The sequence below is a fragment of the Pithys albifrons genome, chromosome 6 (assembly GCF_047495875.1).
Source record: "Pithys albifrons albifrons isolate INPA30051 chromosome 6, PitAlb_v1, whole genome shotgun sequence".
Classification (NCBI taxonomy): domain Eukaryota; kingdom Metazoa; phylum Chordata; class Aves; order Passeriformes; family Thamnophilidae; genus Pithys; species Pithys albifrons.
Window position 1 is genome coordinate 48,524,495 of NC_092463.1, and position 26,737 is coordinate 48,551,231.

General features: G+C 42.4%; 1 protein-coding gene across 8 annotated transcripts in view; it reads left to right on the forward strand.

The window, feature by feature from the left end:
- BRSK2 (BR serine/threonine kinase 2) overlaps positions 1-26,737 on the forward strand; it is a 320,507-nt gene that overhangs the window by 190,555 nt on the left and 103,215 nt on the right. For all 8 annotated transcript variants that reach the window (XM_071558782.1, XM_071558784.1, XM_071558789.1 and 5 more), the window contains exon 3: positions 19,270-19,355. In XM_071558782.1, the coding sequence (XP_071414883.1) occupies positions 19,270-19,355 (86 nt within the window). The remainder of the gene's footprint in view (positions 1-19,269; positions 19,356-26,737) is intronic.

Consider the following 26,737-nt stretch of genomic DNA (forward strand, 5'->3'; position numbering starts at 1 on the left):
GGGAAGGTGCTTTCTGAGTGTGGGGCACACTTCTCAGTTCCATCCGCCCGTGCTCAGCTGATGTATCACTCAGCTGCACATGTGCTCTCTTGCTCTCTATGATGAGTCATTACATTATGGGCCCTGTTCAGGAGAGCAGCAGTATTTAGGATTGGGCAAGGATGCCTTTAGGATGCATGTTTATTTGCTCATAAAACAAGAGGGATAGAGGGACTGAAAAGTGAAGGAATAAGAATTGGGTCAGACAGAAGCTTCCAAAAAGCTTAGCTTATTTGGAAAGGAGAAGCAGCAGCCAGAATAACAAACTGTAGGACAGTGAAATTGATTCCCCGTTCCTTCTTCATCATACCCTCCTCCGGGTAAACCTGTTTCGGTTGATAGTGAATATTTCATGCAGTGCTGAGCGTTTTTCGAACTGTGGTGTCCTAGTTTTTCCACCTCCAGCCCCAAAGGAATGTTTTTACATCATGGAGCTTTATTTTTGGGAAGGGGAGGAGGGAGCGGAGGCTGCAGGCTTGCGAAGAGACGGCAACGAAGAGTGTTTCAGAGAACAGCTTGGCTCTGATGTCTGGGCTGAGAATCTCACCTCTGCTCTTCTGGTCCCTACAGAAAACTCAGTGAAAAGGGTCGGGTCCCACAGGACTGGAGTACAGTTCCAATCAGAATAAACTAACCCTAAGAATGTCACCCTGGGTCTTCTCTCAGCATACTTGCATCGTAGCTGCTTTGCTAGCTGACAGCAACAAGCTGTTGTCACTGTCAGCACTGCAGGTCCATGGAGCTACCAGAGGGAAGAGCCGTGTCTGTTCCACCTCGTACACCAGCACCCTGAAGACTGCCTTGCCTCCTCTCTGCACGTCAACTATCTCTTCAGGAAAGGGCAGGCACCAAGTCTTATCCCTCTTTATTACCACCTCACCTCCCTTCCATACAGAGTGACCAGCTAAAAGTTTTCAGGTGTATCACTATGAGTCCAAAAGCCTCATAGCTGCTGATCCAGTGCCCTCCAGTGTCAGTCTCTTTTGAGTTTAATTGCATTGTGCTTTAGGTTGGACACTTTATCCTTTTAAGTAAACTCTCAAATCCTGCAGGATACTAAGACGCAGAGAAGGGACTAGCGTCATTCTGTCAACAATGTTTCCCTCTTTTGAAATCACTCTTTTAAAAGTTTCCACATATGTTTTTGTGAAGCTGGTGGAAGGTGCCTGCTTGAAGCAGAGACCCTCCACACTGCCTCTGAAAGCAGCACAGAAGAATGAACTACCCCATTCATCTGCTAAACAGCTCAAAGTCTTGTGTTATCCCCTGTCCCAGAAAAGTCCAAAGGAGGCTGGTATTCCGGATCCTACTGTGAATTTGTGTTTTATAAATGCATCTTCTCTTTAGGACAGGCAGAACAGCTATGAAGTCCCAGGGCCTCAATATGGTTGCTCATATTAGCCTCCTAAAAGCACTCTTTACCTGACCAGCTGAATTAGCATCTACTGTAACTAAGATAGCAGCACAGCAATTCAGACTCTGACTCACCCCTATTATAGACTGCAAAGCCCAGCACTTGCATTGCATGATTCCCTGAATAGCCTGTTTTCTCCTACCTAGTCATGCTTGCCCTCTATGCTCACTGCCCATTATTAAGGGGGACAAACTGGCAGAGCTTTTTCCTCAGGCCACTGAGCTGCAGCTCTGGATCCTCTGCTCCCCCAAAGTTAGTCCACAGTGTGAAGCATTTGCTGTGTGTCTTTTTAGTCCACAGCAAGCTGTGTTCATGCACCCTGAAGGACATGGGACAGGAACGAAGCATGAAACTGCTTAGTTAACGCTTTGGATTTGCAAGATTTTAGTTGGCGCAAAAAGGCCTGAAGAAGGTGATGGTGCATCATCTTTCCTTGGTCCCTCTTGTCCCATTGCAGGAAAGGAAAGGTGAAGGGAAGAGAGGGGGGAAATGGTTCTTCTGTTTTCTGGTGGAGGCAAGAGGAGAGCTATGGACTATCTCCAAAGCATGCTCTACCTCCACTGCATTACAAAACACCAGTTCAGCAGGGGACAGAGAAGCACTTAGGGAAACTGCAGCTGAAACTAAGTGAACCTTTCAGTCTACTTATCACAGCCTTTGCAGTCCTTGCTTCAAGGAGAAACAATAATAAATAAAAAAGTATCTTGCAAAAGGAACTAGTATCCATTTAGAGTATTGGATGAAATAAAAAGTGACAAACAAACAAAATCACCATCTCCGGTTTTAGAAACTGTTGTTAAAAATAAACCATCATTCACTGCTGCAGTCCTGCCAGTATACTGCCTATCTTTACATTCCCTGCGTATGTTGTATAGTTTAACAGCTCTCTCTGTCGTCATGACAAAGATTCCTTGCTTTTCAGTGTGAAGCTTGCTCTGTTATTTCTCATCCACCTATAATGTTGTCTGCCCTCCCAGCTTACAAGGCACTGTATTTTCCTGTTCTTGGAGGGTGGGCAGTGCCTCTACTTGCTTCTGACTTACATGACGACAGTTGCTGACTCCTGATTCCTTGCATGGAGCCAGGGCAGCAGAGAAAGGCACCAGCACCAGCCACAATCAGATGCTCAGCCACGACAGCATGGTTCGAACTTGCATTTTGCTCCATATGACATACTGCAGACTTCAACCCCCACTGCTTTGCTCTCTGCAGGCTGTAAGTTGAGTTTATGGTGACATTTGAAATGTCATTCATGGTTGTCAGAGGGTGTGTCTTAGCACATGTCCTGGCATATCAGACACTGTAGCTGTGCTTAAAAACAGAGTGAGGGGCCATCTCTGACCTGAAGTGCTTACATCTAATCAGGCAATGTATGTGAAAAAGCAGAAAAATGTAGGCAAAGTCAAATATCTTACTGTTCCCATTCTCTATGTACTGAATTATTGCACAGATAGCTAAAGTAACCCATCGAGGAAGCTATTAAGAAAATCAGAAAGTGAAGCTAGTCCCTGAATCACAAATCAGCACCAGCACCTCAACCTCACAGCCTGTGCTGTCAGAGCAAGCCAGTATTGATGATGGCTTTTGCCAGTCTTTCCAGACTAAGTTATGAGATTCTTAGACAGCTTTATGGTTTCCTTTGGATATCATTTTGGATAATCATTCCGTCTTTAACCCCACCCCATGAAATCTCCAGAGTTGAGGTGGTTATAATTTTGTTTGGAAATGTGCCATAGGTGGGTTTGGATGCATACATAATTCAAATTCAAGTTAGGAACTATATTTATTCATGCATTAGAAGGTATTGCACATTTTCTTTCATTTTACTGTTCTCTCTGTTCCATATGTGTATTTATGCCAAACAGTATAGCTAGAACCCAGCAGCAGCCTCTCAGCACCTCCAAAATCTAGGACATAGGCTTAGACTTTTCAGAGGCTCTCAGCTTCCACCCTTAGACCAGATTTCATTAGACCCATTCAACTATAATGTCTGAACAACTTGGAAATCTAATTTTTATGTTGTTCCTCCTTGGAAAAGGGATTCTTCTTAATACCTTAAACAGAGGGAGTTCAGCATCTGAAAATCTGTCTCCAGAGTGCTTCAGTGCAGAGAACCCCAAATCACTGGACCTGTTGAAACCGTGGGCATTGCCTGCTGCTGCCACCTGCAGGAGAGCTGCAGGAGGGGAAACATCCTTAAGAGCATTCCTGATGGGGGAAGTTGTCAGCATCTGGTGAAGCTTCCACTGAGAGCACCTGAATTCCCACAGGGAAGTAAATACTAGCTGTAAGAAGTATTACAGAAAGCTTTTTATTGTTTCTCAGTGGTGATTTTTTAAAAATTTTAATAGTTGCATTTTTGAGAGGATAAAAAGCTCATTTAAGAAGAGACTGAAAGCTCCTTAATTCTGATGTAAGGAAATCCCTGTGCTTCAGTTTGAAGAATATTTTTCTTGGGAATAGAAAGGGTGCTATCAGGTATCGAGGGCCTGATCTAAGTTACATTAGCACCACGAGGACACCTCATATGACTGACAGCAGTTCCCAGTGAGGAAGATATGCCAGTGAGGTGCTCAATGCTGCTTTCCCATGCAGCCTGCCCGTTCACACATGTCCCACAGGTCCCAGGGCTGCTGTCTGTGTGATGGTGATACTTCTGAAGTGACTGTGTGTTCCAGAGTCCCAAAGATAATTTGCTTGGAAAGGACAAAGGAATGAATTACAGAAAGGATGACAGTCATTCCCAAATAGACCACCTTGCACCTGGCTGCTTTCAGAGCTGTTCTGGGCTGGGAGGGGGCAGGCAGCAGGGAAGGGTGTCACTGAAGGCAAAGAAGGGGATGCAGGTGGAGGTTACCATCAAAGAAACATTAAATCCTCTCTGACTGGGTTGACGTGGAGTAGTCCTGTGTGAAGGTAGGAGTGCTCCAAGGGCATGAAAGCTGCCCTAGAAGTCTGTGGAAAGCAGTTAGTTTTCTTGATGTCTCTCTAGAGTCCTGCTATTTGTCCTGCAGAACAAAATACCCACATTGTAAGAGCCATCTGTGAGAGTGAAGGAGTTGTTGTTGGTTGTTGTTTGTGCTCAGCCAGTGCTGCAGAGGGAATAGAAGCTCTGACTTCAATGCACCTGCTTTGCACCAGCACATAGGTCACGTGCAGCTCCCTCATTTTTCTGTTGATGAGTTGAAAAGTGGGATTGCACCTTATGTTTTGGGAATGCTTGGCAGTCCTGTTCTAGCTGTTGACTCTGATCTCTGGTTTGGAAAAGCTGTTACTCTAAGATGACTTTCCTTCAGGTGTTACGTAGTGCATTTTGCCAAGCAGATAGGTTTGTCAGTAGCTTGAAGGGCACAGCCTGCTTTCTCAAGTCTCTCTGCTGCATTAAAGGGAGAAGAGAGAAAGTCACCTGCCTCCAAGGGTAAGAGAGAGGAGCCTCACATATGCTCTGACTTTTGTTTTGATCGCCATGGCTTTGCACTCCAGGGACTGAAGGACAATAGCAGTTTTGCTTTACCCAACAGTTGGCACTTCCATGTGTCACTGAGATACCTGGGTGGGAAACTGGCACAGAGTCATTAGTCCAGCTGCAAGAATTACAGTGGCCTTTTGCACAGGAGTTTACTTCCATGCACACATTTTAATGCCCTGCTGGAACATCAGAGTAACCAAGAGACAGCCACTGAGAGTGGCTGCAGTCCAACTGTTTTTCCTGCTTTTGAGATCAGAATCTATATTCCTCTGTCACAGCATAAAAATAAAAAAGGATGTTTCCCTTTAAAAGCAGTTGGGGAAGGAAGAACAGCATTGCATAGCAAGGAGGAGACAACATCCTCAGTCTTTAGGTGTCTGCAGCTGTGGCAGAAGCAGCACATCCCGAATGACTAATGAGCAGGCAGGCTGGATGTGAGGAGCAGAGCACAAGCCCCGTTGCAGGGCTGACTGTGGAGATCCCCCAGGGAGAGGTGGGCTGCTCCGATACGGCACAGAGAGGACTGGGGGTGGCTCACAGAGAGCTGACTGCACAGAAGGGAGCCACTCGTAATGGTGATGTCTTAATCGTTGGTGGCTTCGGCAAAGACTTATCTCACGCCCCCATACTGCTCCCGTTAACAAAGGACTTGAGAAACATAGCTTGACCCCTTGGCATTAGGTGCGTTTGGGGCTGGAGAAAGCAACTCTATTTAAAGAGGTGTCATAAGGGGAAGAGAAAAAGGAAAAAAGGAAATTCTCCAGCCTTAGTTAAAAATAAAATACAAATTCTATTTCAACCCCTTGCCAGATTAATTTTGCTGTTTTGGAGTCACTCCTATAAAATCCAGGTGGTATTTCAACCAAAATGAGGATTTTTCTAGAAAGGCACCTTGGTTTTGTGTAGCAGAACAGCAGTATATACATGCCCTCCTAAGCTGCACAATAAAGTGTTTGGCAGTGCTTGAGGTGTAAAGTGATTGTTCAGCTCTGTAGTTTATACATCTGCTGGATCCCTGGTGTACTGTGGAAGGGGAAGTTTGCAAGGGATTTGGAGACAGCCAGAAGACCAAGAAAAGCAGCATGCTGTAGGAGCAACAGTACCAAAATTCTTACAATAGAAGCCACTCTGCCAAATAGGACTTCTGGTAAAATGCACACTCACCCATGAAGGCAATTCCCTCAGGTCATCTGAAAATCTTTTTGATTGAATAAACAGTATGAGGGAATAAAAATTAGGCTAGCCGGGCTGCTTCTAGCCTACATTTGAAAATCAAACTCATTCATTCACGTAAACTCTCTGTAGATTCTTGCAGTCCTGTTTCACATCTGAGGTTGTGGGTTCACTTTTAACATCAGACAACTCCCAGAAAAAGGAAATCCGCTGCAAACTGAGTGTTCAAGGGAATCCTCAGGTCTAAAGGACACCACCATCAGAGTGATCCCAGTAAAGAGCTGAATGGAGGTGCTGACTTCCATCTGGAGTCCTGGAGAATAAGCACACTTGTCATGGAAGAGGATGAGGAAGAGGCATTACAGTTCAGATCAAGGAAAGGACACAACTATGCACTACAAAATTTCTTTCTATCTACAGAAGTATTGTCTTATTTGAGAATATTCAGACCCCTTTTAAATGAGGGTGATTTAATTTTTTTTCTCTTTTGGTAATTTTCCTGTTTCAGATATGAAGAATTGCTTCATGTTTCCTTGATTAGACTGTACTAGAGCTGTATGTGTCTACATATTTTCCATGAGTGAGGCTTCTGCTCATTCATTTGAAGGTAGAACTGAAAAACTCAGGCCTTCAGTAGGTAGGCAGCAACCTCTTCTCCTGTGGGCTTTATGTGACTGATCATTTGGAGATCATGAGCAAGATGAGTTACTGTCCTATAGGTTTACTAGAAGTTGCAAGGTGATTTTTTTCTCTCTTTCATCACTTCCTCATCTTTTATTGCTTACAGGTAAACACTCACTATATAATCGTAGTGTAGACTAAAGCATGCTCTTCAAACACTGTTGAAATGGAAGTAAAACATTTTCTACAGGTCCCAGGTTCTCAGACACCCCGAAGGGAAAATGGAAAATATTTGGAAAAATGCCAGGAAAACCAATTCTGCCTTAGGAAAAAAAAAAAAAGAAGGAAAAGGTCAACAGTTTAGAAATGTTAGCAAGCATAAAAATGCAAAAGGAAAAGAGGAATAGTCAGAAAAAAGGCTCTAAGTCTCTAGAATTTCACAGAACATTGTTGGTCTTGTGTGATTTCTGTGGTAGCATAAGGAATACACTCTAAAATAAAGAGCAGACTCCCAGTTTGGATGTGTAACATTGCCCTACTCTAAATACAGGAACATGTGGGCAGCAGGATGATACCAAATGACATGACAAAACTGTAGATAACCCTCAAGTTGTCCACTTGTAATGGAGTAAGACTGTTACCAAGGAAGGGAAAATTGCCTCAACTCTGTTTAATGGTTATGTAGATCTCTGCAGAGAAGAGGGATGGCATTCTAAAATCACCAGAATTCTGAACCAACTGCAGTCCCAGCCTTTCTCACCAGCACCCTGCCATAATTTTAGGACTCTCAGTAACAAAAGAGACTTGTCAATGCTACTTGTTTGTTTTCAGACAAAATGTGAGATGGGATTGAGATAAACTTCTGTTGAGCTTTCTTGAGTACCCTGCAAGGTTGCTTTGCAGAAGTCTTGGGTTCACCTCAGTTACTTGGACGCAGCAAAACAAGTCAAGCAGAGAGCAATTAAAAGCAAGTGCTGCCCTGCTGTCCCATGGTGTCTAGCAACAAAGCATAGAAGGCAGTGAACAGGGATTATGGCCATTTTGCTGCAGAAATGAGTTGAAGGGCAGTATGCAAATGAAACTTCTGACCCCATGCAAATCCATATTATGCAGTAGTAGGCTGCACTCTGCACACCCTGCCATCATATATATGTTAATGTAATTATCAGCTATCCCTAAATATCTTGAGGTTGTACATCCAAAGTCACTGAGTTTTGTATGGTGCAAGGAGAGCAACTCTGTGCTACTTTCCTTCCAAACAGATTCACATAAGCCTGGATTCAACACATGAGCCTCACAGTACAGGCACTGTTCCCTCATATCTGAGGTTACTGCTGTGTTTCCTCAGCATGGCATCTGCCTCAGCAAGATTTTGGTTGGTTTTTTGTCTATCCTGTGTTTGTGTAGGAGGCCCTATAAGCTTTTCATGGAGAGAAAGGCTTTCTCCATTGGAAAGAAGGGAGCTAATTATGTCTTAACAAGATGTAATTGGTTTTCCTTTCTGTAGTGAGAGGATGACATGAACAGCATCCCTTGCCTTTTCATTCCAAAACTCTGTTGTGACCATATTGCTGAGTCTTGGAAAACTCCCTGATTCACAGGTTGTTTTTCACATGTTCCAAACATCTGGGAACAGGGTTCTGCTGACTGATGAATGCGATCTCTGACAGAAAACATTGAAAAGTTAGGGTGGGAGAGGTGTAGATCTAGCCCAGCTGTCCATTTTGAATATCGCTTCTTTCAAATATAGCCTGCCATCTTAACAAATTGTTTATGAGCTCTTTTAAGTCTGCACGTGTAAGTATTATTATAAGTATTGGACAAGTGCAAGGGAATTTGAATTAGATTGTGAAAGCAAGATGCCTCTGTATGTGCCAAAGCATCCCAAGGTGTCTAGGCTAAAGAGGTGTGATTTAAATGAACACAAATTTTTAAATTTTCATCGGGTTTTGGGGGTTTTTTTGAATGCATACTGTGCCACTTTCAGGAATAACTGAAGTTAGCATGCCCAGTCAAGTCCATTGTCTTCAGAGAATTAAGCTAATTTGCCTATTGTTGGAACTTCCCTGTTGCTTCCTCTATGTAATTTCTGAGTCATTAGCACTTTATTCAGTGATGCATTTTCACCTGATGTGCCAAGGTGTTACATCTTGTCTTTGTTCTTCATCAGAAGCCAAATAGCTGTGAACTTTGTATTAAATATGATGCATAGGACAGATACTAAAGAATGCGAACAGACTCAAACAATGGCACTTAAGATGACTATTCTGAAGATGCATGACCCACAACAACATCTTCAGAAATAATAAAAATACCACCTTCCTCAAATTTAAAGTGCCTTCATTTTTTTGCTCTTCCTGATTTCTATGCAATAATGCTGTATTGGTGGGTGCATCTGCACTGCAGTATGCCATTTGTCATAAAAATATAGGTTGTTTTGCAGTGACGCAGGTAATTCAAGGGAGATTTCTGTACTGCAGAAATGATTGTCACTTTGTGGAAAAGATGATGTGTTTTATGGTAGGGAATGCATTTGGCTATGGTTTAATAAGGTGAAGCTGAAGAATTCACTATTAAAACTCAGAAAAGCTCAGAAATACTGCAGGATCTAAGAAGTAATGTCTGAGGCGTCTATTCATAAATAGCAAGGCAGGCCTCATATTACAAGGCCCATCTTCAGAGACCTAGAGCTAAGAGGTGGAATTTGACAATCATTACTGGCTGTCTCTGGTCTCAATTAGTAGTAAGAGTCCCGTGAACTTTGAGATAAAGAGATAGGCCAGTGCCAAGTACTTCTGAAAGCCTGACCAGACTGAATAATATATTGGAAAACATAATGGAGATGTGGAAAATGATCATATTCAGCTCCAGAACATATGCTCAATATGGCCAGAGATGTCTAAGTTCGCATTTCCTAAGTAGGTTTAGACAATGTAGAGAAGGAATGACTTAACTTATTCCCATCACCTGTTTTGAGATGCTTGAGAATCTATCTTTACAATGTTGTTTATAAACATTGCTTGCTAACAGACTTCTTGATTCTGATATTGATGTTGATAGTCTGCAAGATGTCATCAGCACCTCCAGCAATAAGGAATTGGTGTGTGATGGGAAGGATATGAGAAGAGCAGAGATAAAATAACTGAGAAACAAAATGTTCCTTCGTTGCTGCCTTTGATCTCTTAACTCCCAGCTGTGAGAGATCCTGGATGCTGATGGCAGCAATTGACTAATTTTCTGTTGCTTCTGTTGCTTGTACAAAACAGAGGAAGATGTTGTCTTCGCTGAGGGGAGTACAAGTCTTGCTGTAATGTCTTCTGTTGCAAGCTGAACCTGAGGAGAGGCAGGGAAAGAACACAGCCTCAAGGCTGAGGCAAAATAGGCAATTTTATTTCCCCCTCTCCTCTCTCTTGCTTTGTACTCCAATTCCTGCCTTATTAGCCATTCTTTTGTATATTAAACCCCAATGGAAAACTCCCAGGCAGTGTTGCTATCTTTACTGTATCCCTGATGTGATGGCACCACAGACAAAGCTATTGTATCATCATTTTGAAATCTTGTGCCATTTCTCCAAACTGAGCTGCAGTAGGTGAAGGAAGGGAAAAGTTTTACAGTATCTATTTAACTGTCCACCAATAGTTTATTCCTGAGCTGGAACTAAGGCTGAGTCCATAAAGCTAATTTTGTTGTGTGGGTCACCAGAGAACTGAGAGAACAGGCTTGGAACCCATCACTGTTGGCTATATCCAAAGAGGCAACTCAGAGAAGAACATATTGAGAGGTTACTGCAGATTGCCCATGCTGCTCAGCCCTGTCTTGCAAGATATGAAAAGACATGCTTGTCATTGAGATGGATCGGCTTTAAAAAGTTATAAGCCCTCACAAAGATCAGTGGGCAGAGATGTTTGGAATGGAAGCACTGGTTCATGTCATTACAGAGATACACCAGATACAGTCTTGTTGTTATAGAGACGCACTGTGGGCGGAGCTCCTATTTTATGGACAAAGCAGACTAATTTCAACATCACAGATAAGAATTAGTAGTTCTTGGGGTCAGTGGCTCTACGATGGGAAGTAGAAGTGCAAATGCAGACCTGGTGCATGTCAGGTGGGAGCTGCTGTTCATACTGCAGGGCAATAGAACATGTTGCTGACCTACTGTGGTAGAAGAACTGGGCTGAAGAGTTGCTGGCTGCTGGCTCCAGCTGTTCTCCACAGGAGGTCAGCTGTTGATTCCTCTGCCTACAGCTGCAAGGCCTCCTCTCAAGACTCCTTCTTTACTGCAAAGCACATTGCAAACATGAACTTCATGAGTCTTTGTTCCCCTTGGCCTTTTCACGGTTGCTGGATGAGGTCCATGCTGCTCTTTGTCTGGGACCATGTCCCTCTGGGAGGTGCAATTGTACTTCAGCGGCATATTTTGGGAAAAAAAGAGTGAGCTGTGGGTTGGTTTGGTCTCTGCTTCTGTCACTGCCAGCTGTGAGGAACTATTGGCCTGGAGAATCCCTTCTAAATCTTGACTGTTCATATCTCACTGAGTTTGTCAACTCAGCTGAAATGAGATCCCAGTCGACAAGTACATACAAATATCCATCTGAAGAGTCAAGGGGCACCCAAAAGTGAATGACAGGAGAATATCCCAGAATAACCAAGATCTTATTATCTGTTTTCCACTCTTTGAAATTAATGATGTAGTTACACTTGTTATGGAGAAAGGCAGGGCAGGGATGGAGTTTGGCGTTCTGCCTCTGATCTCTGTAGAGCTCCAGCTATTCTGCCCTATCCTGGAACATTTGTTACCTGCTTTATTTCTAAGGAAACCAGAGACGGCCATTAAGGTAAGATGTAGAGAAGGAAATAGCAGCAATCCCATTGATTGCTTCTGGAGAGTATTAGAGAAAGTGTAAAGGACATTTGTGTAAGACAATACTAAAGAGCTAAATAAGGCCAGTGTGACTAATGGAGAAAAAGAGGAAGAGGGAGAAAGAGGCTGGCTCAGACACATAGGAAATGGTAGAGAGTTTATCCTTGGAAGCTTTTCCAAAACTGTACTTTTAAATTTTTCTTCCTATTGATGGTGGACTCCCTTAAGGATCCAGTCCGTGGTACTGTTAGCATCACTTCACTGTCTCAGTCCCATTCCTAGATGCTCTTGGGAATTCCTCTGCCTTATTATATCCTCAACCAATGCTCTCAGAAGCTCCTCACTACATTTTTGGCAGAACATTATGCTGTACTGCCTCCTTTGTGCTTGCCCATATTCCCTTAATGGGATTCAGCATCTCCTGCATTCTCCACACACTCTTTGGCTCCAGCATTCCAGTGTTGTGTTTGGTATTGCCCATAATGAGTCTATGATGTCTCAAATAATACAAGAAGCTCTACACCTATATTACTTGAAGCTAAAGTGTCTGTACCCCTTAATTTTGCAGCTTATTTCTCTTCTGTGTGTAGTGGCCGTTTTTCTGTAGCTTAGCATAGCAGCCCACAAAAGGCATTAAATGCTCAGAACTGTACCTTCTATCTGCAGAACTAATTTCTGCTGGGGAAAAATTAATTATGAATTGCACTCCTTTCCTGTGGTCCTGCACTTGCCTCTTGTAACATATACACCCCCGAAACAAGCCTGCCAAAAGTTTGTGGGTCCTTCAGGGGGAAAAAAGTTGCAGGTGAATACTGCCTACAGCTTTGCTTGAGGGGACTAGGCTTAAAGTTCTACATTTGGAGTGAGCACTGTAGGTCTGGCCTGGCAAGGAGGGCTGCTCACATGAGAGGGATGGAGTATGCTGCTTTGGAGCAGTAGATACCTATGTTCACACAGGCTTGGCTGTGGCTGGTGATTGGGGATGGTGGGTTTCTCATAAACACCAGGATGGGTGCATGTTAGTTATTTCCGCCCCCCCCCATTAAAAAAAAAAAAAGAAAATGGCTGTGCAAAAATTCCGCCTCAGGTCATAGAAAGCACAGTGTGCATTAACCTTAAAAACCAGGATAAGGAGGGAAGATGAAAGGCAGGTCAAAGATCAGGTTATTTCTCCTCTAGAGTGGCTGTTGGTTTGTGTCCCGTCTCCTACACTACTTGGCGATGGCAGCCAGGATGTGGCACTCACTGAAGGTGACAGGAGGCACAGGGAGGCTATTTGCCTTCCAGTGTAAGGGACCAATTCTGCTGACTGCTGGCAGAGACTTGCCTGTCAGTCACTTGTTAGCTGTGTATCACCGGGCAGCTGATAATCTCAAGTACTGAATGAATAAATCCACTCCTTGTCAGCTCCCATCAGTGTCTCTTGCATGAAGCCCTGATGCTTCTTAGAGAAGCATACGCTGCAGATAAGTCAAAGTGCCATATTTACTTGGTAGCTGATGGCAGAGCCCTGAGGAGCACTGCAGGTGTTAGCTACAGTTAAACCAAGGCGTTCCTGGGTAGTGTTTTCCATGGTTATATAACCTGTGGGATCCAAACTCTGTCTCTTCAAGACCTTGGAATCTATATGCCAGACCAGGCCAGGAATCCTGTTGTGGAGGTGTGTTGGCACCAGCAGAAAGGATTTCTAAGAAAATTGTCACAGTACTCATCCAGCCAACTTCGTATTCTCTTTATGCTAAATTTTGAAATCCAGCAGAGCTTTAGAGTTGCAGTTTTGAAGGAACTGTGGAAAATTACTGAAGGGCCTATGTAAAAAGACAAGTAAAATCTGACATTCTGTTACAATAGTAGTTTGTGAAAAACAAATTTCCCTCCTAAAGCTTCATGGTATAGAAGTCTGTGCATGCAAATAATAAAATGAAATATACATCTGACTTGCTTCTCACATATACCTATTTTCATTTATGGGGAAATAGCTTTGAGAAGCACGTATGTAAACAAAAATTGTGGTAGAATGAGCCCATAATAGAGCTCTAAGTAAAATGAGGAGTCACTCAACTTTCCAGTAATTTTGTCTGTTGTAAGTATTTTGTACAGCATTGTCTAGCTGTCTGATTCTGTGGAGATCTAAGTCTAGTTTCTCGCTTCTTTATCTACTTTTTGTAGAATCTTCTTATCGTTAGTAGTACTTAACAGAAAACCTGTATTCATGTTAAAGCATGTAATTAGTCAAAATTGTGTAATAGAGATTTCTTCCTCATGCTACTTAATGATCATTAGAAAGTCTGATTCAAAGCCCACTTAAGTCAATTGGTGTCTTTTGTTGATTTCAATACATCTTGAATCTGGCTCAGTATACTCAGAAATGTGAGGTTAAAGGCCACAGTAACAGCAAGAAATTCTCTCCATAGATGCACAACGTCCATGATTCTCCATTTCCTTCCATAATGGCCTGCTGAAGAAGTTCTGAATAAATGTAATGAAAGGTCATTTTAAGTGAAAAATCAGCTAAATTCAGAGCTGCAGAGGAAGATACTTTAATATCTAATAATTTAAAACGTGGTATTTTTTCCACTTCTACTCTATTTATGCTTCCATTGAAATTAAGGATGCAACTAATACAACGTGGTATTGCTTAGATTTGGTAATGGTTTAATCTCTTTGGAAGAATGATATCCCCACAGCAGCAATGGCCCTGCAGGACATACTGGCCCTACAATTTCTTGTTGTATAAAGCCATTTCCACTTTAATGCTATTTTCTTCTGATTTCAGTAGTCATCTATCTCTTCTGTGATTATGGGCAAGAGTAAACAGGTGACTTAGATTGTCTTCACCAGAGCCAGGCATTTTTCACCATTTTAAACTTTCAGTCCCACCTAACATGAAAGCATAAGTACCAAATTAATAAAAGCCCAGGTCTTTTCCTGTGGTATTTCTGTAATGACAGGAACACAGAATTTTTGGAGAACCTAATATTAGTTTCTTCCTGTGTTTTGCCCCTTCAACTCAATGAAGTATCAGAGTGATTTACTCTGCTTTCTGTGTTCTCGTTATGGAAACACAAATTATTGCACAGCAGGCCAGACATTGGAGAACGTAGGTGTTTTAGTACAAAGTTTCCAGTTTGAGTTCTAGCCTGAGGAGTTAGATGAGCAGCCAAATCTCTGCATCGTTTGAAGTTCATCCTGAGTCTAAATAATTCTGAATTCACAAAAAGTTCATGTCCTGGATGAGTTTCTAGTAACTGAGGAACAGCTGTCCATGAGTTCAGAAAAGTATTTCATTAGTTACTTCAGAACAAAGTAGGATCAACATCAAAGAGAGCTTGATTTTCATAGGAAAACCTACCACTACTACCATCCCTCCACCATTTTGCTCTGTGAGTAAGAAAAACAACACAACACGTTTGCAGGGATTTCCTTCTCCTCACCACTTCTACAGCTCCAGACTTGCTTCTCAAGCATTTTGAGCAATATGGGAGCTACTGGTGTCAGTGGAGAAAGAGAGGTCTTTCTGGTGTGCTGCTGGTGAACTTCAAAGCTTCCAAGGAGCAACATCCCCCAGCCTTTTGCCTGTAGGTATTCTTGAGAAAATGCTAAGTAATGGTTTTGGCATAGAGCTTGCACAGGTGTGTAGATAAAATACAGCGTAGTAATATGAGACAACTGTGAGCCTTGTTTTTCAACCAGCATATGGGTCATGAGTGACCCAATTGTTATTGAGCAGATGAATGCAAGAGAAAAGGAAACCTTCACTGAGACCACCTATCAGTTTCCCTTGAGCTGTCTGGCTTGCCTTCTAAGTGAGTTAGCATCCTGTGGGCCTGTGAATTGAAAGACAAAACAGAACACTTGTTACCAGTAAAAACTGTGCCAAGATGTGCTTAAACCAGAGAGATGCAATTTCCTTTGGTGGAGAGTAAGAGGGAAGTAGAGATGGAGCAGAGGGACGCAAAGTACTGAATGTATTCTTCCATGGGTCATGTTGCCCCCATGTTGCACTTTGTCATTAGCTGAATCACTGGAGCATCCTGTCAAATCAGCCTCCTGCCTAGATTTGTAAAACCTCTAATTGGCACCTGCATGTCACTCACTCAGCTACATGTTACTGATGTGTCTCCATTTGCCCTGTACAGCCTTTCACAGCTGTTTCCCCCAGTTTCAAGGCACAGGCAGTAACCCACCATGGCATGAGGCAACCCTGGCTTTAGATGTGACATGTCCTGCCATTTGTGCAACAGCAAAGCTTCCCTTTAGTCCTTTCCCTTTTAAGCATTAAGCAAATATTTTGCCATGTTTTCTGTTTATCACAGACTCTGAGCCTCTCTACACAGACTATTCTGAGCTCATCCTGCTTTATGGTAATTGCATGTACATTAAAGCAAACACCCCTGCAGGGTTTCTCCACTCCCCTGTCCTTGCCAGCCTGGAGCTGGACAGCATTTCATGACTTGCAAGCATAAGGCTGTGCAAAAAAGGCATGCCTAGGGCTGGTAAAGCTCTGGGGAAGAAGGCAAAGCTGCATCCTGTTTCTGGTGTTTCTTATTTTGCCAGTGAGTTCAGATACCTCTCCTTTCCTAATGACACGATGACTGCTAGGTCCTCCTGAGCCATGCATCAGTGATATCACTATTGAAATCTACAGTCCGTGTCCAACTGTATCAATTTCTGGCTTCTCTGGAGGTTTACAAAAAATGAACAGGATCCAGGAGAGTCACCCATCAGTAGTGACTGCGGTAGTAATTTTGAGAAGGTAGTCTGTTGCATATTTCTGTGCACTATTGTTTTTCTTTCAAAAAAGAAGAGAGGCAGGACACTGCTAAAAGATTTTTGAGGATGATCTTTATCAGATTGCTGTTTAGAGAGCTGGGAATCTCTAGATCTTAAAGTAATGACAAGCATTAGTGTCTCGTGCCTCTACCTGGGTCAAAGTCCTGGACTACAAGAAGTATAGTAATGACACTTTTCCTTCATAAATGCCCTTCCACTGAAGGATTATATACAAAGTCTTACCTGAGATGAGTAGATTAGTTTTGTCCTTGGTTTACAGATAGAAAAGGTAGCAGACTGTGGAAAGCTGATGGCCACCTGTGCCAGAGTGGTGCAACACACCACTGAACTGAATACACTGCAGTGAAATTCTGCCTCTGCCAAGCACATCAAGACAGATGCTTTCTACATTCCTGATGTTGAAATCAAGACCTCCAAAACTGTATTTCCTCTCAGGATTTAGTTCCCAAGAAGTTAAAAATATGCACAGAACCTTCCACATGCGCACACTTAAAATGATGAAAGTGAAGTAACTCAGGTTTATTTCTTTTTTAATGGGTTTCTAGAGCAAATCTGAGGTAGTAAGCAGTTGTTTCCTTTCTACTCTGATTGTCTCTTATTGAACATACACCATACAGTGCTGTGCTGAATCCCCTTGTCCTAGTGGTGGTCATAAGTCACTGCCTCTTCTCATGCTTTAGGACAGTAACCAAGCAGGACCCTGATTGTATGTTGCCATCCATCACTCACTTGGTCTGAACTTACGTTGCCAGTGAACCAACCAAGAGGTTTTTTCAGAAGTGAATCACCAATGCAGTTAGACAGCCCATCTGAAGGGAATTTTATCTTACATCAGCAGGATATCCCCCAGGATAACAAACATGGTTGGATGATCCTTGTCATAGCTAGTGCAATGGTCACATTCCCCATGAAATGCCTGGTCTTCCTCATCCAAAGGGAACTTTGTTGGAGTTCCAGTTTCTGAGCAGCTGCAGTATGTGTTGCTGATGGTGAACCTCAGTACTATTGGAAGAGTGTTATGGGAGTGGGTGCTTCTTCTGTTTTGTTTTTCCTCATTTTTGAAGCAAATCCAACTTTTATCAATTATAGGGTTGAACAAACCCTCTGCAAATATCAGTACATATCTTGAGACAAAAATGGAATAAACCCTGGGTTTCTGGTGGAATAGCTGTACAGTTGAAATCTACCCAACTTTTGTTTCCTGTTTGTATAAATGGCTTTCATCAAAGTGCTGGTCATGAGTAATTTAACGCCTACGGAGCTGTCACCATCAAGTACTGTGTATCACTGAATTCACAGCAGTTCTGGCAGTGCTGAACTGTGTGCATACATGTTTAAATGCATTCCCCACTTTTCTGAAGGAGCTATTTCCAGAGATCCCAAGTGTGGAAGTGGATCTCTCAGATGACTTTTGACTCTGCAGAGGGGAATAAGTGTCTTTGAAAGACTGAGATTGGCACATGTACAAATACCCTTTCCTCCATCCTGATACATGAGGAAGGCTAAGGATGATGTAGTGCAAGAGTTGCTTTGGCTGTTTTTATGGGGTGCTGTAGAGGAAGAGAGATCTGGGGTGATAACCAACATGCTGGAAAATCATCCTCCTCTGCACAGTGCTGAAAACTACCACTTTCTAATTTCCTGCAGAGTATCATACTGACATTCAGGCAAAAGCTGTCTGTGTTCAAGCTTAGCAGAGGATGTTCTCTCAGGCAGTTGAAGGGCATCAAGAAATAAAGGTACACTGGGGCAAGTTCCTAATTACTCATCTGATCCCTGCAAGGGAGTTAGTAAGGAATGCATTTGTAGTTTGCTCATGTTTTGTTTGTTAATATAGCAGCTCCAAGACAATCAGTTATTTGAAGGACTGGGAAAAAACCTACATGGCTGTCATTGTTTTCTTCTTTAGGTCTTTTTCTTGCTTTTGTGAATTCCTAGAAATTTGTTGTGCCTGACTCTGCAATGGTTTGACCACATCTTGTTGCAGAGTTTATTTCACTTCTCTACAGTCTCAGCAGTGCTACATTAACTCCCTTTGACTTAGCCTAGGTCAAATCAAAGTGGTTACAGTGTGGTTTCGAGCAGCAAGCAATTTTGCTAGCAGCTGAGGAATTGTACTGACTCCATCTCTAATGAATACCCTTAGCAGTCATGATAGGAATTTGGGGTGAGAACAAGGCTTACAGTAATTACAGGGACTTAGTCACAACTTGTTAACTCAGCGTTGAAGACCTGCTCTTAGAAGTAGCCATACTTGGACAGACTGGGAATTGAGAGAAAGCACAGTCTTCGCTTAAGGCTCCGAACACTGGCATCTCCAGTAATGTGGTTTCATTCCTTGTTGTGCCTTGTACTTCTTATGTCACTTTTTATATTTCTTTCCCGTTCTATGCCTCAGTTCTACAGCTAAAAAAATCACATTGCTGCTAGTCTTCTCCCCTCCATACGTGGCAAGGTTTTCAGGATGGGGATATTAGTTGATGTGCAATACCTAGTGCAGCATGGCCACACCTGTGGCTGTGGAAGGTCAGGAGAGCCCTACATAACTTCTTAGAGTTTCTGTACTTTGAGAATATGTCATTGGCTTTGGATTCTGAGGCAGGAACAGTCTTGAATGCTCCCACAGCTAATTTTCTGTGGTAGATTTGGGACTTTCTTTCAATCTAGAATTTTTGCTGTTTTTCTGTTCTGCAGGGCAGGGATTGCTGAGACTGAATAAATTGAATTTTTTCTTAAATTATATGAGTGCTAAATAAGATGCATTGTTACAATTTTTGTATGCTCTGCATATAAAAAGGAGTGAAAAATGGATAAATGAGAAGAAAATGTGTGACAATATCTAATGTATTTAAGACCAAGCTTCTAATCTTCTCTGTTTCTTTTTGTTTCTTACAGGTGGAACGGGAAATAGCCATCCTGAAGTTGATAGAACATCCCCACGTTTTAAAGCTGCATGATGTTTACGAAAATAAAAAATATTTGTAGGTATTACTGGCTTTTGCCAGGGAAGGGGGAAGGGAAGGAGGAAGGAAGGGAGGGAGATCAGGGGTTTGGAACTTGGTAACATTTCTGGAAGTATGGAACATGTGTGTTTTCACCCTCTGCTGGTGTTCATAGGATATTTGGTACTTGGATGAGGAAGGAACACTCAATATTTCCCTGGTTTTTTCATTTTCTTGTCTGTATTTTCATAGAATCATCTAATCATTAAGGTTGGAAAATACATCTAACATCATTGTCCAACCATTAACCTAGTGCCACCATCCTCACCAGTAAACCATGGGGACAAGTGCCACCTCCACATGTTTTTTTTGAACATTTCCAGGGATAATGATTCCACCATTTCCTGGACAGTCTATTGCAATACCTGACTATCCCTTCAGTGAAGAAATTTTTCCTAATATCCAGTGCAAACCTCCGCTGGTAGAACTTAAGGCCATTTCCACTAGTCCTGTCGCTTGTTAAATGGGACAAGAGACCAACCCCCACAGTCTACAGCCTCCTTTCAGGTACTTGTAGAGAGCAGTAAGGTCCCCCCTGAGCCTCCTTTTCTCCAGGCTAAACAGCCCCAGTTCCCTCAGTCAGTCCTCTTAAGACTTGTGCTCCAGACACTTCATCAGCTCCTCTGCCTTCATGAACATGCTCCAGCACCTCAGTACCTTTTTTGGAGTGAGCCTTTACTTACATGCTGTTTCTTTTTTTACTTAAAATGGACAAGAGAGAGGACAAAACAGTGTTTTCTATCAAACAGAACAAGATGAGGAGGTTTGTACTTGTAAGGTCTGGAACTATTTTGAATCAAAGCTGTAACAGACTTAAAGTGGATAATTTGGATAACCTCCTTTGCCTAATAGTTTTTATTGAAACCCTCAATGTTTTGCATTTTCATCATCAATAACAGGTATTGGTTTTAAGGGCCACTGATATCTCCTGATGGTTCTGCAGTAGCAGTTATATAGCAAACCTTATTTTTTCTTAAGATTTTTTTCCTGCCCTCAGATCATTACCAGTGCCAGACAGGGGTGTTGTCCACAGACAAGCATTTTAACTTGATTTAGGGCACTAGGTATGTTGGATCTGTTGTCAAACAAACAGGCCACATTAATCTTGGCACAACAGGAAAAAAAATCAATGTTCTCCAAATGGAAAATGCTGACCCAGTAGGGAACTTAGTGTTATTTTCATCTTTTTAACAGGTTATTACAAGTAGAAGAGAGTGGTTAAAAAAGATTAAGCAGTTTTTAAAAGCCACCATCAATTGGTTACTTCTTTTTAGTGTCAAGCACAAGGAGAGAATGACTGTTTATCCAAAGAAAGTGTGTTGAATGGAGGTAACAGTCCCTCATGGACTATTCAGCCAGTCTTGTTACTGGAGCAATGAATTCCTGTTCTGAGAAGTGAGGCCTCTCTGCCTAAGGGTTAGCTTAGTAGACCAGGCAGTAATTTCTTTTGGATTCTCCACACTCCTTTGGGGCAGAGCCTGCCATCCACAGTGAAATGCAGTTGCCAGAAAGAGCTTGTGTAGGCACTGGGGGGAGGCTGGCTCAGATGTTTGCAGAGCTGCGTGCTCAATCTCTATCCTCAGTGGCATAAATGGTCATGGCTCCATGAAGCCCACTTTGCCCCAGCTGAGGACAGAGGCTCACATCTGACACAGCCTGCTCTGTGTACAGAAGGGTAGCAATGGAAAATCAGGCTTTACAGAGAGTAAGTTTTCCTTTAATCCTGAAAAGAGAGGCACCATTGGTAAGAGTATACTCCTCTGTATTCTGGTTTAAAGAGGGGTAGGATGAGGCCCCAGGCTTTCTTTTGATTAAGATGGAGAAAATATTCTTCTTTGTGATCTCTGTTTGTTTCTATTTTGTGTAGTCTTAGGTATACACACACTTGCATAAGCACAGCATGCAGCTGATATGTTCCAGATAGGTGTAGTACACTTGAGCGGCATTGACAATGAATGAATACATGCAGAAGAGAGGCCATGAGGGCATTTGTTTTAGAAGTGCTGAAGCTTTCTTTGTGTTCTGAATGTCTATGAAGCCTGCACCTGAGCTGAGCTCTCTTGGAGGCTATTTTACTCCCTGTGAAAAACACCTAGTGCTCAGAGCAGTAGGGATGGTGTTAGACCATTATTTCCAGAAAAATACTACATTTCTTGGCAGGAAAATATCTTCCTGATGAAAATCACCTTGAAAAGGAAAGTATCCCATATCTTTAAGCTGTATCTGGATATCCTGGCTTCTAAAAAATGTTGGGCTCCAAAGAATGCTTTGCCAGTGAACGTTTAGCCTTTAACAATCAGTAAGTCTGCTTTGTGTTGTAGCTCCTCTGCCTGTAAGATTAAGCTGTCTGAATACCCCTGAAAAGGCACCAAATCCCTCTGCTGAAAGACACTGATTCTGAAAGAAGCAATGACTGCTAATTATGTTTCATTTTTTATTAGTCACTATTTTAGAAAGGGCACAATGCAGAACTCCTGCCAAGCCTCTGTGTTCAAAATTAGAAACAACTGTGACCTTGGATATATCTGAGAGGTGGAAAAGAGTGCCCATGGAGGGGTGAGGTGTTACAAGTGTGTGGGGGCTGAGAAGTGTGTCTGCATGTACTTTCCCAAGTAATAGACGTGGTGACCTCTGGTTCTCACCAGCATCAAAAAAGGGATTGCTCTCTGGCTGCAGCAGCACCTTTCCATCATGCATGGCATCTCAGCAGTAATAGTAGTGGCATGATTTCACAGGAGCTCATGAATTATGGGTGATATATCAGAAGCCAGAGACTAATCACAATGCAGCGCTGGGGAGTATTTCCTCGATAAATGTTAATTTCACAAATCATGTTTGACTTTCAGTTTAGGATTTCATTTCTGACAAGGGGCTTTGGTTGAGTAGATTCCTAATGCAACCATGAATCAAATCCTTTTTCCACAGTTTATTTTGCACTGAAAATGAGTTTTAAAAAATAATAATAAAAATCTGTTAGCATATGTGTGTTAGCCAAGCAGTCTTTTTCTGTTTCTTTTAGTCAGGTTCTTTTTGCCAAGATGTTTGGGGAGACGGAGAAAGCTATGAGATAAGATTCCAGCTCTTTGTCCAGCATTTTGAGTTGTCTTATTTAGTCAGACTGTGGACTACAGATCCAGGAGCATGGGGGGGAAAGCACGGTTGCACTGAGTCCTCTCTGAGTGTGCTGATACACCACCTCAGATATGCGTTATGTTGGCTAAATGAGCAGCATGACTGACAGTTGAATTATTTCATATTTGTTGTACAATCACAATGATGGCCTCCAAGCAAGATTGGGTGTCCACAGTAATAGACAATTCAGAAATAGCTATTAACAATCAATGCCTCCCTCTCTCCCATCATATAATCTTAATAGACAGAACAGCGAGGAAGAGGGATCATCCTCCCGTTGGAAAGATCAAGAATGAGTCAAAGTGGGCTGGTATGGGGAATGATCAGTGAGCTACCAAAATTTGTGTGTGCATCAGTCATTTGAATAATGAAGTTCAGAGAGTCAGGAATTTTAGGGCAGTGTAGATCACAGTCATCCCAGAATGGGTTGGATTGGAAGGGACCTTAAAGATCATGTAGTTCTAACCCTTCTGCCATGGGCAGGGAACCTTTGACTAGACCAGATTGCTCAGAGCCCCATCCAACCTGACCTTGAGCACTTTCAGGAATGGGGCATGTACTAATGAATTAAGGGAAGGAACAAGTCAGCAACAAAGATGATGATAGAGTGTTTCAGTGTATTCTGTAATGCATATCAGAGGGGACAGGACACACTCTTTGGTCACACGGTTTCTGCATTGTGTATGAACTGTGTGAACCTGGGTGATGGCCCTGTTTTCTCTGTGCTATGTATAGAAAAGGTCTTTCCTGAACGGACCCTACACAGTGTTTGTGTAGCAACTGTAGAGGCAGACGGAGTTCAGGCACTGTTAGCAGCACTACCATTGTGAATGAGCATTAGCAGACTTGTTGAGGATTAAAGAAGGGGAAACATGCAAAGCCCAGTCCTTCATGAATGAAGTGAGTGGCTTGGATGTTTTCTAGGAAGCCATCTTATGCTTTATTATTAAATCTCTGATATGTATATTTACTGCATTTTATTTCCTGAGTTTTATGCAGTACAGTCAGCTTTTGTTTTGATCATAGAGAAGCAATTGTCCCACTCTTGGAGGAACGTTTAGCATAGCAAACTAAGTGCTATCATACCGTCCTCAGGAGATGGAACTTTCTTTCCAGGATGGATAAAGCTGACTGATACAGTTCTATTGCAGAGCCCCCAACAGGATTAGCACTATCTGTTTTGATCTCATTTGATTAGCTGTATAGTTTAAATTTTCACGGGTTTGATGGGGACTTGAAATGAAATATAAAAAAAACATAGTAGGACCAGTCCATGCCATTTCTTTCAGATGTTTGTACTGGTATTTCTTGATTTCCTTTCCATCGATGTCTGTGTATATATATATATATATCTGTAACTTTCTATTTCTAAGTGCTTACAGATATATGTGGAGATTTATATTGATTAATTTTCAAATCTTCACACTTAAGATTTCAAATTTTCAAATTTTGTGCCAGCATTTATTTTAAATCTCTGTGTTGTCCAACTCAATCAGCATTTTAAGCAAAACTGTGTTTTGAGAGGAGTGGACACCAGACTGTTGTTCTCTGAGGTGTGCCATGCATTCATTCATCAGCAACTTTTCCAAGCAGAAGTCCCTTTCTCATCATTCAGGAGTACAATGCTATCACTGGGCAAGTGCCCAAGCCTCACTGCAATGTACACAACACACCACCTCCTGATTTCAGAGGTGAAGATGCATCACAATGAGCCAGAAAAGAAAATTAAAATGTCCTCCTACCTTTGCACAGCTCACTTTTCTGGTTCATACAAGATCAGCTGACAGCAGGACTTGAAGATGTACAGCCCTGGTGGTATCTACAGAGGCCTTTGTGCTGCCAGTCCTCTCCTGCAGGGTTTTCCTGTAATTCTGTTTATTTTTATTGAAAACGAAATGTAAGGTGCCAGAGGATGCAAGAAAGAAGGGGAAAAAAGGCTCTCTGTGTTCTTCTGTTAATAGTAGGCAAAGACTTCAACATTTAATCCATCTGCAGGGAAGCCTGTCTAAAGGTAGAAAGAGGGTTCAGAAAGTTGGAGCAGCTCCAGAGCTGAAAATAAATTTTTTTGTAGGTATGCTTCTTGGTGGTCAGGTTGTGGGGTGTCAGATGCTGTGAATGCAGGGAAAGAAAATAAAATGGGACTGGAAGGCAATAGGGCACTCTACCTGAGCCTTGATTAGACCTAAAAAAAATAATTGTAATCAGCTACTTTGACCCCTTTTCCTCTGTTGTTGACCTGTTTTAGTACTGTCTGGAACTACAAATGTGTAGTCAAAGGAAAGCCAGTCAGTGGTAGGAGTGGAGCCAGCACACGTGAGGTTTTTAATTCAGGGTGGGCCTGGAGACGAGGATCTGGACAGAAGCCAAGGGAAGGGGAGCGGCTGCTGTGACAGGGACAGGTGTCAGCATTTGCAGGAGGGATGCCAGCCTGGCACAAAGCAGCGTTTGCACAGAGGTGGTGGTGATGATTAATACTACACCCTGTGCAACACAGTCTTAATAAGCTCTACCCAAAGGCCTGACTGTCTTCTGCTCACTGCCCCATGTGTGCTTGGGTACCATCCAGGTGATGATGCTGGGCTTGGGGAACACAGGCCCATAGTGGAGCAATTCTATGAGACAAGCAAGGGGAGATGGTGCTTGAGAGCCACAGTATATTCACATGCCTAACTTCTCTTTTGGTCTTTGGCAGGCAACATGTGTATCTGGGCCCTAGTTGTTACAGCAAAGGCCACTTAGCTCTGAAGAAGAAAACCCCAAAGTACATGGTCACAGAATTACAGCAGTGACCTAGCAGGTATTGCCTCAGCTCTGCCCATTCTGTGCAGCGCATCCCTCTGGATAGATCCATTCCATATCTTGTGCCCAAATAGGGTGCCTGCTGCAGTACCTTGTCATACATGACTACACACCATGAATGTGCTACTCTAAACACTTTTCATCGCAAATAAATCAATGATGCAAAGTGCAACAGCGTAATCTCCTACTACCTTATTTCCCCAAAAGCCCCAACCTGTTCATGTCCAAATGTAATGAGCAATCAAATACAACCTCCATTCAAACATGAAAACTAGAGTTAAGATTTTCTTTTGGAAAAAAGGAAATCTAATGCATGCACATTTTCTTGCAGGCAAGGGAAAAAAAATGGAGAGTTTCTGGCCCAGTGCCAAATTAGGGTTTAAAAATTCATGCCCGCCATAAGAATTTATATAACCTCTGAATAATTTATAGCTGTGCCAATAACAAGGAGCTTAATATCTGATAGCAATTATTTAATCAACAGAAAACAGTGCAGAGAAAAAGCTGTCAAAGAACTACAGAGTATGGCAGGCTGGACTGGGCAACTTTTAACCTCTTCCCTGTGACACACGTTCAGTCATATATATGTATGGAAGGACATCTGTCAAGTTGAGTGGTGGCATGGAAGAGGAATCACCAGGTCTTTTTTCTTCTAGAGGCTTTTCAGTCTGCTCTTTCCAATAAATCCCTTGCTGGTTCACCAGAGCTTTGAAATGTAGTGAGCTTTCTAGCTCTCAGCTGAACTGGTCAAAAGGAGTAGCTAATTTCTTGTGAGTAGTCTGCTGATTATTGTGGGTTACTGTGAGATGGTCCAGAGTTCATTGAGGTTGGTGGCAGTGCCTGTCCCATACCATTTGTGGTGCAGCCGTTTCCTTTTGTGTGTGATTCTGTGGCCAAATTTCAAGAGGGTTTTACAGCTATGGGCACTAGTAAACACAGGGACTGAAGAGAACTAAAGACTTATCTGTCTCTATGAAGGAGATGCCTACCTGACTGGTAATTGCTCAGACATCTGCATCAATTCTAAAGTGTCTTGATCCATGCCATGCTCCACAGTTTCAGGATTATGCTCATGATTTCCATATAATAATTAACTGTTAAGTAATAAAACAGAGTAGTTGAGCTTCTCAACAGATGTGGTCATTTCATCATATGTCTTACCCATAGGCATCACAAAATGGTAAACTCTTGAGTACAGAGGAAGCAAGCAGGAAATCTGGTATTTTGTGTATTTGTGTGTGTCTCTTTCTATATAACTGCATCTGGGTTTTGCATCTTGCTGAAGTGCATGCCTGAAGTTGCGCATCTTAAAAACTAGCCAGTGCCACATGAATATGTAGTCTAATTCTGGCATAGTTAACTGGTTCCCTAGCAGATAGCTAATTGCAAGCACTGATACACAAACCTTCTGTTGCCCAACCAAAACAAGA